The sequence below is a fragment of the Phocoena phocoena genome, chromosome 12 (genome assembly GCF_963924675.1).
Source record: "Phocoena phocoena chromosome 12, mPhoPho1.1, whole genome shotgun sequence".
Taxonomy (NCBI): Eukaryota; Metazoa; Chordata; class Mammalia; order Artiodactyla; family Phocoenidae; genus Phocoena; species Phocoena phocoena.
Window position 1 is genome coordinate 81,740,036 of NC_089230.1, and position 16,169 is coordinate 81,756,204.

Sequence of the window (16,169 nt, forward strand, 5' to 3'; positions counted from 1 at the left end):
AGTGTTCCACGGACATAGAGAACAGACTTATGGTTGCCAAGGGTTGGGGGAGGGATGAATCGGGAGGTTGGGATTAGCAGATGTAAACTACTATATATAGACTGGATAAACGACAAGGTCCTACTGTACAGCACAGGGAATTATATTCAATATCCTGGGATAAACCATAATGGAAAAGAATATAAAGAAAACAGTGTACATGTATAACTGAATCACTTTGCTGTATAGCAGTAATTAACACAAAATTGAAAATCAACTATACTTCAGCAAAAAAGAGAGAGAGAGAGAGAGAGAGTGTGTTCCAAAGTTGGGGTGGGGGGAGAGAATTCCTACAGCATTGTTCCAGGGATATCTATTTACCAATTGCAATCAAATGAATCAGAGATCTAAATGGCTGAAAAGTCATGACCAGTTTTGCCCCTGGAAAGGATGGCCAACCACAAGGTTCTGCTTTCTCACACCTTTCTCCTCAGAGTGAGCACCACCTACCCCTGCAACATCGAGAGTTGGGCCTGGCCTCGCAGGAGGGCGTGGACCTGGGCAGTCACGTGGGCCCTGCACTTGGAAGGGCCTGGTGCTTGGCATATTCCGCTGCTGACGCCACCTTGAAATTCTCAATGATTTTTTAACAAAGGTCCCTGCATTTTTATTTTGCACTGAGCCTTTCAAATTACTCAGCAGGTCCTGCCTGGGAGTTTGTTAGACATCCATAATCTGAGGCCCCACCTCAGACTCCTAAAAGTTGAATCTGAAGTTGGGAGATGATTAAACTGGGGGAGAGAGAAGGAGAGTAAGGGAAAGTATTGTATAATCCAGGGGACAGCCTCTTCAGAACCATTTCCTTTAAATCTCAGTGACCCGTCAGAAGATTTTGAGCAACTCAAGTCTAAGATTAGAGGAGAAAAGGAGAACTGAACAGTGAATGGGCCCCGCCTTTGACTTTGGGGCTAGTCTGACCACTGATGAGCTACTGCCTCTCTCCTGGAATGGGACAGGAATCCCTGCTACTAGGGGCAAGTTCCTCTTTGTATCCTCACTCTTTCTAGGAAATTCCCCCTCAATTTCCCTTTTAGCTCTCAAAGCTCCTCTTTCTCTCTGGACAGGTACACGTTGCTTTACATCATCAGGGGATTTCCACAGTTACAGAAGAACAGATTGGGAGAGAATTTGACCACAGGCTTCACTGCTTTCCGAAGAACACGAAATCTCCCAGGAGAAGGCTCCAGTAGGCCACCTGCTAGAAGTAGTGGTGGTGGGTTTATAGAGTTTAAATCAGTTTATAATCTAAAATTATACACTTGCAATAATTACAGACAATGTTTAAATAGGAATATTGGTTCATCTTGGTTGTCCCTGCAGTGTTAATGAGTCGGATTTTTCCATTTCCAGTGTAGAAATCTCCCTACTGGTATGCATCATTTGAGAAATTAAAGCAGCATCTTTGATGTGTCGATGCAATTAGATAAAGGAAAAGCAAAGGCAAACCAAACAAAGCAGAAGTATTGTTTTTGGAATACAAGGTAGAGAACAGCAGGCAATAAAACTCTTGGCTAGAGGCAACAAAAAAGTATAGAATTTACTATCTCAACTGAAGAAAGAGCTCTATCAGGTTCTACTGCCCCTGGAGTGTTGTGACTGCAGCGGTGTTGGAGGAGAACGTTTCGCTTATCAAAAGGGAGATGGTGTTTTCACAGCCCGAGAAACAGTGACCCAGGAGAGCATGCGATTCTCGGCCGTCCTGCACCCATTGCTTCTGCCATCTCGGTTTTGTGCACCTTCAACGCGCCTGTCGCTGAAGGACTAGTTCATGTCATTGTTTTTATCCTTGAATAATTGCAAAAGGATTTACAAAGAGTTTTACCAGCCATTTCATTATAACGTTATTGGAATAAGGCCTAAAGAGAAAGAAAAAATCAACATATTAGCCATGAGCTGTACTATGTGATGTGAGAGTGTAGTTGTCATGTGGTGCTCTGGGTCACTGGGGCGAACGGGGACCCGATGATGGGTTATATGATTCCCCCAGTGTCCCAGAAGGAAATCAGGAGGTCTGTGAACCTGGGTGAGAAAATACTGTGCCTCTACTTTTTTTTTCCTGCCTCTAATTGTCTATGTATTTTTTTTTTTTTTTTGCAGTACGCAGGCCTCTCACTGTTGTGGCCTCTCCCGTTGCGGAGCACAGGCTCCGGACGCGCAGGCCCAGTGGCCATGGCTCACGGGCCCAGCCGCTCCGCGGCATGTGGGATCTTCCCGGACTGGGGCACGAACCCGTGTCCCCTGCATCAGCAGGCGGACTCTCAACCACTGCGCCACCAGGGGAGCCCCGTCTATGTATTTTTTAAATGAGTTTAACATTATCCTGAGGCAATCACTAAGCTTCACCAGCCACCGCAAGGGTCCAACGCATACACATGGTTAAGAAACCTGTGGTAGAAAGAAGCATAATCCACAGAAGAAAAATCTTCAGACACAAGATGATAAAGTGTAGAACACACAAACAAAAATATGCGCATCTATTTGCAAAAGAAAGATACGGAGTGACGTATTGGAAAATATTTTGACAAAAATGCATCGTCAATGTGAGAAGAATTTTTAATTGACATTTAATAAAAACTAAAGGCAAAGCATTAGGGAAAAACAGTGAATTTATGGTGGAGTGAACACAATGTCAGGAACAAGTTCGTGTGATCTGGGTGTGCAGTTTCTTGGGATTTTACTTTATGTGTTGATAGAACTTGAAAATCTAGAGGAATGAAGAGATAACGAAACACAAGCTGGTCAGAAAGGCCGTGGCCATGTCTTGTGGAGACATATGATTGGGAAACCAGTGCAGGGATAAAGCACTTGGAGAGGAAGAGGAAACAGGATCCAGCATCTCAAAGAAGTCCAGACTGGGCCTGGTCCAGGGTTGGGGAAAGAAAACAGTGGTGACTTTGGTAAAAGGATGCATAATAATTATAACTGCTAAAATTTATTGGCTATTTACTATGAATTCAGGTTTGGGCCTAAGAATTTAATATTTACTACTTACCTCAATCTCCAAAATAATGCTATGAACCTGGAAATTGGTGGTGTCATTCCAGGTGGTGTCATTATTCCATTGAACAGATATGTTCTTTATAGTATGTTTATTTATTCCACTCTTAATACAACTTTGTGGTGAGGGCAGCTTCCCCAGTTTCAGGCATTCCCAGATGTGGGAACAAAGGAAATTATTAACTTAGTCTTAGAAGTTCTTGTATAAATAAAAATAAATCAATTGTTATTGATATTTTTACAATGGCATATCCATCAAAATTCTAGCCGGGCATCTTAGAATATTCAAGGTACCAGACAAGGACTCCTTAATTTGGAAGATGGGGAAAGATGGGTGCCCTTGGAGAGAGAGGTGGGCGTGACTGGATGTGGTTGGCCTTGAGAACTCTTGTCCCAACTGCTCCAGGTTTTGAGAGAAGAGGAAAACGGGTCTAGAGCAGACAGGACTTTCCAGCATCTTTCTCGTTCAAATAGTATCTGGATTGGTCTCGGGGCACTGTGTAGTTGGTTGGACTGTCAGAGTCTCTGGATTCTGGGTGGGACTCCTGATGCAAGCCTGTCCATCTGTGTTTCATCTCCTTGGCCAGAGATATTGGCTCATTGTCAGGCAATGACTCAAGCTGGTCCACAAGGGTCAAGCCTGGCATTTTGCTGGGAGGATGGGGAGACATCCCATCCCGTGTGCTTTATCCTCTGAGGTTGCTAAGCTATGATTTGTGAGTCTGGGACCGCCAGCAGCTACTGTACCTTGGAAGTGCCTATCTGAGCACGAAGCCAGCAGAGAGGACTCACCATTAGAAGATGGAGACCAGGTTCTGGTGTATCTCTTATACACTAACTCCAGCCTGTCCTGGAAACAAGATCGACCTGTAGACTTTTCACTTATGTGAGTCTGCAGATCCCCTTTTTTGGTATATGCCTTTTCAGCTTTCTATCAATCATTCCATCCCAAAGCATTCTGACCCAGGACCTTAGCCTGTTTGACATCTCAGTTAGGAGGCAACTGGGATGGTGTTTGCATGAAGGGTAGCAAGCCGACTGCTGGTTCCGGGCAGTGGTCCGTCTACAGTGGGTTAGGTCATCCTCACGTGCTGCTTGGCCCAGTACCCATTGGGCCCAAACAACCTGCCTTTGCCCAAGAAAGCTTATTCCTAAAGAACAGAACTTACCAGAACAGCTGAAAATACTGACCACCTGGTTAAATGTGGATCCCGTTGCTTGGATCCTGTTGAAGGAAAGAGAGAATGTCTTGGGACCAGTAATTCCCAAGCTGGGTGTTTCTCAAACAGATGACGTATGTGTCATAGGATGGTCGTCCTGTCCTCAGGATGTCTTCCAACTGTGCCAAGTGGGCCAGTCATGCTGCTGAAACCAAAAGGAAAGAGCTCAAACCCACAGACTCTAGTGTGGGTACAGAGTCTGCTTTGATCTCCGTGTATTCACTCATTCCCTGGGACAGAGCCCTTGAGCTGCTCATCAAAGCCCTTGCTCTTCTACTTCCCGTCACTCACAGCCTCTCCTGCAGTTGGGTGAGGCCGCGTGACCGAATTCTAGCGGATGGAATAGAATTGGAAGCCATGTGCCCCTTCGGACCTTCACGCACTCTCCCATGGCTTTTCCCACTCACATTGTGCAGGGGGCAATTTCCAGGGAGCCTTCAAGGTCCCGTGTGCACAATTCCTGGGCATCCACCAACCTGGGTCCCCAAACCCTGTGGTCACCGGCTCACTCTCCCAGTATTTCTGCCCAGGAAGGGCTCAATTTCTGTTGTACATTTGGGGTCCACTCTTTACCATAGTTACCCTCCCCCAACTAATACATTTACCTAAATGTGTCGAGCACCAAGTAGGAGGTCAGATAGGCGTACGCTGTTAATGAAGGCAGCTCTGTGGTGAGCCTTATAAATCCCTCTGGGTTTTCCATGAGGCTGAAGGGAACTCTGCATGACCTGCCCTGTCCACCTGGCAGCCTCTTCTTCTCTGCATTTCACTCACAGGGGCCTCCTTCCATTCGCAGAATGTGCCAGGTTCTCTCCTGTCTCTGACTTCTGCACATATTTCCTCTGCCTAGAACATCTCATTCCTCCCTCTGTGTGGGTCTCAACTGAAACTTTGCTTCTCCTTGAAAACCTTCACAGTCCAGCCACAAGAACGGGCAAGACACCCGTTTCATATTTTTATACCATTTTATGTATTTTTTTTTTTTTTTGCCGTACGCGGGCCTCTCACTGCTGTGGCCTCTCCCGTTGCGGAGCACAGGCTCCGGATGCACAGGCTCAGCGGCCATGGCTCACGGGCCCAGCCTCTCCGTGGCATGTGGGATCTTCCCGGATCGGGGCACGAACCCGTGTCCCCTGCATTGGCAGGCGGACTCTCAACCACTGCGCCACCAGGGAAGCCCTATGTTTTTTTATATTTATATTTTATATAGTTTTCCTTTATAGCGTTGATTATAATTTGCCATTTTATACGTGAGCTATCATTTGATTACTATCTTAGTTCTTTCCTAGACTATAGGTTCCTTTAGGTCAGGGTTCTGTTTCATTTTCTTTAACATCATGTGGTTGGTTACTTGGAAATGTACCTGGTGGAAAATGCTCAGTAAAAATTTGTTGAGTAGATAAGGTGTACATGGACCCCATCCTCTTCCAACTCCTCATGGACTTGGTTCATTAATTATTTCTCACTCCCTGTACCATCAATATCAAGACTAAATCTAATATCAGAAACCTGGAAAGGTGATGCCAACAGAAATCACATGACTTTAGGGGTATGTGATCACATTTTTGCTTGAGATGTGTTCAGTTTGTGATACTGAGTCATTGAGGAGATACCCTGGGATTTCCCTGGTGGCACAGTGGTTAAAATGTGCCTGCCAATGCAGGGGACACAGGTTCGATCCCTGGTGTGGGAAGATCCCACATGCCGCAGAGCAACTGAGCCCGTGTGCCACAACTACTGAGCCTGCACTCTAGAGCCCACGAGCCAAAACTACTGAGACTGCATGCCACAACTACTGAGCCCGCGTGCTACAACTACTGAAGCCTGCGCGTCTAGAGCCTGTGCTCCCCAACAAGAGAAGCCACCGCAGTGAGAAGCCCGTGCACCACAACGAAGAGTAGCCCCTGCTCGCCACAACTAGAGAAAGCCCGCGCGCAGCAATGAAGACCCAATGCAGCCAAAAAAAAGAAAAGATATCCTGCAAACAGTCTGGAAGTCAGACCTGTGAACTGTAGAAATGGCTGTGCTAAGATGAACACAGAGGCAGTAACTGAAATCTGGGAGTATATTAGATCCTGGAAAGAGGGCAGAAAAAGAGAAAAAAAGTCATACTATTGTGGAATAAACAACATCAAGGATTGTTACGGAATCTGTGTCTTGTTCAACTCTGTGCCCTACTCAGCACCCAACACAATAACTATACATAGTGAATGCTGATGAAGAGGACCCAGTAAAGGACGCTGTAATGGATTTTCCTGTAACAATGCTGCATAACAAGCAACCTCTAAATCTTTGTGGCTGACAAGAACACTTTTTATTGTGCACAGATCTGGGAGCAGCTCTGTTTCAGTCTGGGAGGTGGGTGCAGGTCTGCTCCACGTGACTTTCATTCAAGGACCAGGTTGAACGAGCAGTGCTCACCTGTGGAAAGCCCCTCCCTTGGAGAATGGCCTCAGCTGTGTTACACTCACTAACATTCCCTGTTAGGGAACTAACCAACTAACTCACCGACTAACACAGGAGCAGGTCATCTGCATGGGAGCACCCTACATGTCCTTCAACAGAAGAATGGATAAAGAAGATGTGTTATATATGTACACAATGGACTATTACTTAGCCATAAAAAAGAATGAAATAATGCCATTTGCAGCAACATGGATGGACCTAGAGATTATCATACTAAGTGAAGTAAGTGAGACAGAGAAAGACAAATATCATATGATATCACTTATATGTGGAATCTAACAAATGACGCAAATGAACTTATTTACAAAACAGAAATAGAGTTACAGACATAGAGAAGAGACTTGTGGTTTCCAGTGGGGAGGGGAGTGGGGGAGGGAAGGATTGGGAGTTTGGGATTAGCAGATGCAAACTATTATACAGGGAATAGATAAACAACAAGGTCTTACTCTATAGCACAGGGAAATATATTCAATATCTTGTGACAAACCATATTGGAAAAGAATAAAGAATGCATATATATATATATATACATATACATATATACATTCAGTTATATATATATATATATATATATATATATATATATATATTTCCCTGGTGGCACACTGGTTAAGAATCCTCCTGCCAATGCAGGGGACATGGGTTTGATCTCTGGCCTGGGAAGATCCCACATGCCGCAGAGCAACTAAGCCCATGCACCACAACTACTGAGCCCGTGAGCCACAACTACTATGTGTGTGTGTGTATATATATACATATATATATATATATATATCACTTTGTTATACAGCAGAAATTAACACAACAGTGTAAATCAACTATACTTCAATAAAATATTTTTTATAGAAAGAAGCAAGTCATCTGGCCAAGCCCAAGTCAGTGGCCCAAAGATGTTTCTTCTCATCCTTCTCTACTGTGAAGGGCTGGAAAAAACATGGCGGCAGGTCTGAGTGTGTGATCCTTTTAGGAGAAGGGAGAAATCAGACAGAAAATCCAGTCTTCAAGTTGGAGAACTAGGACAATGAGACTTCCTTCCAAGAAGGAGGTCTTCAATAGTAGATGCAGAGAGGGTCAATACCTACCCTGAGGAAAGGCTGTTGGATGTGTTTGTGGTTAGGTATCATTTAGGAGAGCATTTCAGCAAAGTGGTGGGGGCACAAACCATCCAGCAATAGAGGTAGATTTACCAGATTTAGCAAATAAAAATATAGGATGCCAAGTTGACTTTTTTTTTTTTTTTTTTTTTTTTTTTTTTTTATTATGATTCAATCTTTGAGTACCCTCTGATGTTTTTTTGTTTGTTTGTTTTATTATTTATTTATTTATTTATTTAGGCTGTGTTGGGTCTTCGTTTCTGTGCGAGGGCTTTCTCTAGTTGCAGTGAGCGGGGGCCACTCTTCATCGCGGTGCGCAGGCCTCTCACTGTTGCGGCCTCTCGTTGCGGAGCACAGGCTCCAGACGCGCAGGCTCAGTAGTTGTGGCTCACGGGCCCAGTTGCTCCGTGGCATATGGGATCCTCCCAGACCAGGGCTCGAACCCGTGTCCCCTGCATTGGCAGGCGGATTCTCAACCACTGTGCCACCAGGGAAGCCCCCAAGTTGACTTTTTAAAAATAAATTTATTTATTTATTTACGGCTGTGTTGGGTCTTCGTTGCTGCGCGCGGGCTTTCTCTAGTTGTGGTGAGTGGGGGCTACTCTTCATTGTGGTGTGCGGGCTTCTCATCGTGGTGGCTTCTCTCGTTGCGGAGCACGGGCTCTAGGCGTGCAGGCTTCAGTAGTTGTGGCACGCGGGCTCTAGGGCGCAGGTTCAGTAGTTGTGGCACACAGGCTTAGCTGCTCCGCAGCATGTGGGATCTTCCCGGACAAGGGCTCAAACCCGTGTCCCCTGAATTGGTAGGCGGATTCTTAACCATTGTGCCACCAGGGAAGCCCCCCGAGTTGACTTTGAGTTTCTGATAAACAAAAACTAATTTAAAAATGATATTTAGCTCTAATTAGTCATTGTTTATATGAAATTCAAATTAAAGTAGGTATCTTATATTTTGATCTGGCAGCCTTACATTGGGGTCATGAATGAGCAGAAGGTGAGGTATTGGAAGAAGGACCAAAAAGACCATTTTTGAAGTTTGGTGATGGAGGGAGGGTGGGATAAACTGGAGGGTCTATACTGTTGTGAAGGGTTCTCTTAGTAGCGAAGAACTAACCCACGTTATCAGAGATCGTCTGACATACACCCATGGTGGGTGTGTGTGGGCTAACATTTCACATTTTGGGAGCTGATGGGATGAAGAAAAAAATTTGAGCAGTAATTGGATCCAGTGATCCCAGAGCATCTCTTTGTGGCAATTAAAACCAAACCACACACGACTCCTAAGACTTTGTCCCAAGCTATGAACTTAGAGTCACCTGCATGGGACCACTTACTAAAAATGTCCTTACATGGTGGTCTGGACTTGCTCCCCTCTGGTTTTCACAGATGTGAAGACTTGTCTGTTGTGCCCTGTTGAGAGGTTCACGAGGAGACTCGGGGCGGCAGCACAGGTTGGGCACGGGGGCTGCACAGCGGACAGATGACCACTGGCTGCCTCTGAGGAGAGGGCACTCTACACGTAGCTGATGACCACGGAATCTCCTTTGGAAGCAAATAACTTAGAGGGTGTGTGGACTGAGTCTGGGAGGACCCGACAGCTCCATGGGCCTGAATTCAACCCCAAGATGCATATTTTTGTGACTGATGCAGAACTGAGAGGTACAGTCACTGCACTGGGCCAGGGGACAGTTGGGGAGGGTACCCAAGACAATATTGCCTCGGAACCCAAGGATGAGTCTGGGACTCAGCCAAAGACACCTCTGCACCTCTGTTCATTCCTCTACTCCCGCCTTGAGGTGGGAGAATGGTTTGGGTTGCCGTCCTTTCCCATCTAGTGGACTCTGCTCTTGAAGGTCGAGCTCAGCTGTGAGCACATAGGCAGGATGCCGAGTGTTGAGTCAGCAGACCATGGTGCCTATTCCAGCTCCATCACTAGACCTGCACTGCAAACTTTGACTTGTATCTTAGCTACAGGTCCATTCTGCAGATCCTTTATGTGACATAGGGGTCGTAAGAATACTTAACTCATAGGGCTATTGTGAGAATTAACTGGAATCCCGTAGCCCTTTGTATGCAAATCAAATATCTGTCATTGTAATTATTTCTTTAGGTAATGATCACTCTTAGTAGACAGGGGGGTCCTTTAAGACAGGGTCCATTTTGTTTTTTGTTTTTATTTTTATATCCCAAGTACTTACTTAATATCTAGTACACAACAAAGTCCTTAATACTGTTGGTTAAGTAAAATCAGATCACACTTCTCCGGCTGGGATTTCCAGAAATTAAGTTGTCAGAGTCGGCAAGAAACCCTGAGGAGTTAGCAAAATGACTGTCCTTCCGGTTACTTCCTCTCCATCCTGCAGGCCCTGAAATCATAACGCTGTGCAAACCTGTGTGATGTGAAGAGCGGTTTCTGCTTCTGTGCTTGTCTAGACAGAAGAATTCTCGAGCCACCTTCAGCTGCCTTCAGCCTGCGTCGTCTGACTGCTGGTGCGTTAAACAGCTCCACTCTGACAGTGTGTTGTACAATGAACTGATAAGCTGTTTTTGTCTCCTGTTGACCCAGCCTCACAGATAATTCCACGACTTTTAGACCAAACAAATGGTGGACTTGATAGGGTAAAATTCAGTCAACTGTTTAAAAAACATTAAACAGCTGATTGCCTCAAATTTGATTTTGATCTAGTTGTGTTTACCCTGCTTTACAAAGTTAAAGCCTGTGTGGTCTATAAAAACTTAAGGTCTCCTAGAATGTGTCGACTAGATCACAACAGTTATTTTACAGGAATGCAACATGAAATCAGTGAGCACCAAGTGTTGTGAGGGTGATGGTGATGGTGATGAAATATATGAGACTGAGTAGGACCCTAGGCACAAAAGCCTTTCCGGGCACACAAGCCTTCCTGTGTCCGCCATTTCTTGATTACAGGAAATAGGCTTCACTCAGCCTCCAGAACCTTCCCTGAGTTCCAATGGGCAGGTTCAAACAGTTGCTAATCAGGGAAGGGAGGGGATGCAGAGACAAGGGAGGAGCGGTCAGGAAACAATAGTGCAGCCTTAGGGCAGGGTCCTGGTTCCCCTCAAGGGATACACATAACAATGTCTTTGGGCTGTTTTGCAGATACCAAAACCCCCAACAGATGGGAGAAGTTAACTGTACCCTGCCCATAAGCACGTAGACCCCAGACCAGTTGGAACCAGAAGGTTAATGATGCCGACTCCCAATTACCTCACCACCAACCAATCAAAAGAATGTCCGTGAACTGACCACGCCCTACTCCTTGAGCACTCACTACCCACTCCAGGGCAGGACACACAGTTTTGAGGGCATTAGCACACTGTGGCCCCCTTTGCCTGGCAAAGCAATAAAGCTACTCTTTCCTCTTTCACTCAAAACTCTGTCTCTGAGATTTAATTAGGTGTAGGTATACGGAGGCCAGGTTTAGCATCATATAGGAACACATTTTGGGGGAAGAAAAGAAAATATCATGAAATTAAATTAAGAAAGTCAATAATTTTTCTTTAACATATTACTTCTGGAGACTCACCTGTTATCTTTGAAGATATTTTTTTCCCTAAGATTCCGTTGAAGACGATTTAATGGATTGCTTGGCTGGTTAAGCTGACCAACTCTAAGGCAAAGTTCTACAAAGCGGTCAGGGGTCCAGATGGAACCGACGGAAAGAGGAACCAGACGCTTCCACGAGAGATGCAGGAATTAATGCTTTTGACGTGTTGCATCGTACTTGAAATGATTTGGCAATTGGACAACAGCGCACTTAAACAGCAGCAGAAAAGCAACCTTCCATTTGATTCTTACTGAGATTTATTGTTTTTAATAATGCCACTTTTCAGAAGTATGGTCATGTGCTCACTTAGACAAGCTGACAAAGTGAAAACTTGTACGTGATGCAAAGTACCCATTGAGCCGGAGATTAAGACACAAATGGTGTGGTGACAAGTCAAGTGCCCCCAGCAGATGACAAACCCCACCTCCCTTCCTGCGATCTGGCTCCCCGTCTTGCCCCGTAGAACCCACAATGAATATCTGGCAAAACACAGAACACAGGTGGCTGCCGACTGACATGAAAAGTAAATTTTATTAAACATGTTTACATACATGAGTTGGAAGTTCATTTAAAAGCACAGGGGAGTGTTAAGACAAGTGGTCAAAATAGAAAGATACTACCCAATTAGAATCAGTTGATTGTTGGCCACTAAGACAGAACGGAATCTAGTAGAAGTACACCAATGCTTCAGTCCTTCCTGCTCAGCATGGTGACCAGTGGTCAATCTGTGCCCTGGGAACGATGGGCAGGTCGTTCTGGCGTGTGTAAATAATAAATAATTCACTTGGTGCAGGCAGTATGTCTATGGATTAAAATCTATGTGTACACAGTGTCTACATGTGTTACAGCCCCACAGGAGGAGTCTACACCAAAATATTTATTAGAAGGAATTTGGTCCATACTACATCACGTTTTCCAGAGGGTAAAAAATAAAGTCCATCTATAGACATTTCACTCCCGACTCACATACTGAGTCTGGCTGAAACCTGTAAAATGTCTATAACAAAAAATGGATGGCTTAGATTTCTTGGTTATTTCAGTAGAGTAATTAACAAGCAAACTGTACAAGTACATGCAACATACAAGCTGGCCTATGTGGAACTAACATACATTATTAAATAACCTTTTGTTTCTTTTCTTCACTTTTTCTTTCTTTCTTTTCTTTTTTTTTTTTTTTACAAAACGTGCATGCAGCTTTGAACAGTTCCAAGTCATGCTGCTCTATCTGTGAAATCACAAAAGTGGAGGGACCCATAAAAGGAGGGAGAAGATCTCAACGCACCTGCAGAACCTGCAGTTGGTAGCACATATACAGAAGGTCACAAGGGAATTCAAGGCCGAGAAAAACTCAGATGAAGAAATGCAAATTGAAATTGGACTTTGTTTCATTTCCCGCCCCCCCCCCCAAAAGTAAGATACTTTGCATTAAAAAAATCAAGCTTTGTGCTTGCATCGATCTCAAAGAAATGTAAATTAAAATTGGATAAAAAACATTCGTTTAGTGCAGAATATTTTGACTGGAATTTCCAGTGGAATATTAGCCCATACCATGCTCTTTCCGGGACAGGTGGTGTGTCTACACTGAGACATGGCTGAGGAGCCTGGGCATTGCTCAAAGTGTCTGAGGCTCAAGTCCATTTCTAGTCACCATTTTGGGAAGTCAAACATATGGTTTGTATACATGAGCATATACTTGTCTTTTTTTTTTTTTTTTGGATGTCAGGAAGGAAATGGCATTACCAGGAGTGTTTCCAAGGTACCCTGATGCTGTTAGTTTAGCTCCTAGCACTAGCTGCAGACTCGATTCTGTAAAAGTATTCCATGCAAAACAGTGGAAAACATAAACTAAGGTTTTAGAATGCAAACAGATATGCGCTTCATTCAAAAAAAGTGATGCTGTGGTTGTCTGTTTTTGGAAGATAACGTTTTGTTTTCTGGGTTTCTACACATAAAACCTTGAAGGATTATAAAGCGAAAGCTAGTGAAACCCTGCATTGACCTCATCTTGTCTTGTTGTACACACTCTGAGGAGATGCTACAGAGACTGCTTCAGCCCTTTTTTTTGGTGCTTTTGGAAAAAGAAAGGAAGGGTCTCTGTAAATATCACTAGGCCTGTCTGTCAGGACACAGCCAAACACGAGTGGAAATAACAAATACAGTGAAAACCAAACCGAAACAAATCAAGAAAACGAAATCAACAAACGACACACAAATAAACAAAACTTGTCAACCCCAGGGAAATAACACTGCTTGTGGTTTGTGCAAAAAACCGGTACAATACAGCTTTTCACAGAGTGAGAGTTTCCAGTTCAATCTGGGATGTGTGTGTGTGTGTGAATTTGCAGTTTCCCCTGTCTCATTTGTCAGAAGCATCAGTGATTCTCACTAGCACATTGACTTCCTGTATTTGATAACTGCCTTGTTCTGTCATGTGAAGCCAGGTTTTAAACAACGATAGGGACGTATTATTGAAACACGACTACCAGCAAAACACAAGTTGATTGTCTGTCTCCAACCATTCTTTCGATCATGAAATATCTTGGTTCAGATTATTATCCTGAAGGTAGAGTCTTACTGGTGTGAGTTCATTAGGACCGGATGCAGGGGGGGCCGGTGGAACTTTCCAGAGATGATTGGGAAGCCCGGCGGGTCAGGGGGGTGAGCGTGGGTTCAACCAGTGATGACGGGGGGAACAGCTTGTACCAGCCGATGACCATGCTGGAAAGATCCAGTTCCTCCAACAAGATCTGGGCCACGCCCATAAAGCATTTGTGATCCATCCTGCCGTAGTCTCCCCAGACAATCACCTGCAGAGACAGACAACTGCAGTAAAGCCCGAGCTTCTCTCCTTCATGTGTGAACAGTTTAAAGCAAACTATTCTGTAAAAGTGAGCCAGTGAGGGAAGCGGGGGAAGTGAATATAACTAAGACCAAGGAGGTATAGTAATAAAAAGGTACTATCCTTCAGGTACTCTGAGAGACACTTCACCAGGAGTTTTAGATGTGACGGAACGCAAATCACGTTTCCCTGGTCAATGAGGGTGTTGTCTACGTAAACCATGTTAAAAATAAATACACAAGTTTATGTATATATAAATTCAAAACCGTCTTTAGCAACTACGATCTAGTAAGCAAAGTGCAGGGTCACAGAGATATACAAATGAAAATGTGTGCAAGCTAGGAGGGCGAAACAACCCAACTCCCTGTACCATGGCGTGCGTGGATGGTGGAGTATGAGCAAAGGATGAGAATATTCATTAAATTTCTTTTATATTATGGACTTGTTAGTGAAGGGGCAAGTTGAACAGTAATTGTAAGCTGGTGCCCTTGAGGACTTGCCTGACAATTCTGACTTGATCAGAAGGTTAATAAGTCAGTGATCTCACTGACGATTACCACCTTCTGTCTCCTTTTGGTGTCAGGGATGATTTCCATTACACTTGCTCCAGGTTCTGTTTCCAACCCTTTAATCCCCAGTGGAGGTTCCCAAATGAACTCACTCAACTGCTTTACACAGGCAGGGATGGTGAATCTTCCCTTTTCAATTTACTGAGTAACCTTGCCAAGTTATTTAATCTCTGTGACCCTCAGACATAATCTTTAAAATGGGAATAATTGGAGTCAAAACATTTAGAAAAGGAAGCACCTAACAAGGCACCTGACATTCAACCCGTCCTGAATGTTTTCTGGTCCTTTCCTTTCTTCCTCTTTGAATCCCATGTCTCGCTCAATAAACTAGTATTGGCATTGGTTGTCCTGATTATCTATCTATCAATTATCTATCTATCTATCTATCATCTATTTATCTATCTACCTAGGAGAGGAAATGGATGGGAAATAGAGCAGAAGTAAAAGGAGAGGATGGAGAGAAGGAAGAAAAGGAGAGTGAAAGTTAAAATCTTGTTTTCCATTAGAACCAAAAGATATTTTGATAGTATATATTACTTATATTGTAAATGAACAATTTGGACTTTATTCTCTTCCTGTTGGACCAGCTCTTCAATGTTGATATGGATAATGGGCCTGTTACAGTGCAAAAAGTCAAACCAGCTATGACTGACCTGAAGGACTTTACCCTGTGGACTTTCGTCAAAAACCAGGGACTGTTGATACAAGGGGTCAAGGGTCTTTCGTGCAATTCTTGTCTTCTTTTTGGCTATGCAGGCCCCGTTCTCCAAAAGATACACTTTGACGTATGGAGCTGAACAAAGGTAACATTAACAGATAAGAAGTTAATCCTTCAAGTTAAATTGTTTTTATTAGAGAATGCTTCCTTAGACAAATAGAGATGCTTGTTGAAAGTTTCCCATTGATTATTTAAACCATTTAAAATTTTCAGTGTTCCATAAATTCTATCCCTTAAAACCCATATGTTACCACTAACGCCATTTTCCTCTTTTGAAGTAAATGCATGCAGTAAATGCAGTTATCCTAAGATTCTGACTGACTTGGTTTATGGCTGGCAATACAAAAGAGGTTTATATCTTAAAGCACATTTTATATCTAAAAGCTCATCCTTTTTGTGATTAGAACTGAATTTTTATCCCGCATTTATAAATGGGCAGAAAAAAAAATAACTGACACAGCTAAGAAGCCATCATAACTAAACTTTGTCTTAATACAAGACTCTTCCTAATATTTCCTGACAGAGTAACTGCGCAAGGAAAACCCAGATCCACTTTTATGATCCGCTTTTCTTTGTTGTTCCTTTTTTTTTTTTTTTTTTTTTGCGGTACGCGGGCCTCTCACCGCTGGGGCCCCTCCCGCCGCGGAGCACAGGCTCTGGA

The 16,169-nt window shown here is 43.9% G+C and overlaps 1 protein-coding gene across 50 annotated transcripts in view; it reads right to left on the minus strand.

Moving 5' to 3' along the window:
• Window positions 1-13,970: 13,970 nt before the first annotated feature.
• RIMS1 (regulating synaptic membrane exocytosis 1) overlaps window positions 13,971-16,169 on the minus strand; it is a 480,052-nt gene continuing 477,853 nt past the window's right edge. For all 50 annotated transcript variants that reach the window (XM_065888884.1, XM_065888935.1, XM_065888916.1 and 47 more), the window contains 2 exons: window positions 15,444-15,583; window positions 13,971-14,189 (listed from right to left, as the gene is read on the minus strand). In XM_065888884.1, the coding sequence (XP_065744956.1) occupies window positions 13,971-14,189; window positions 15,444-15,583 (359 nt within the window). The remainder of the gene's footprint in view (window positions 14,190-15,443; window positions 15,584-16,169) is intronic.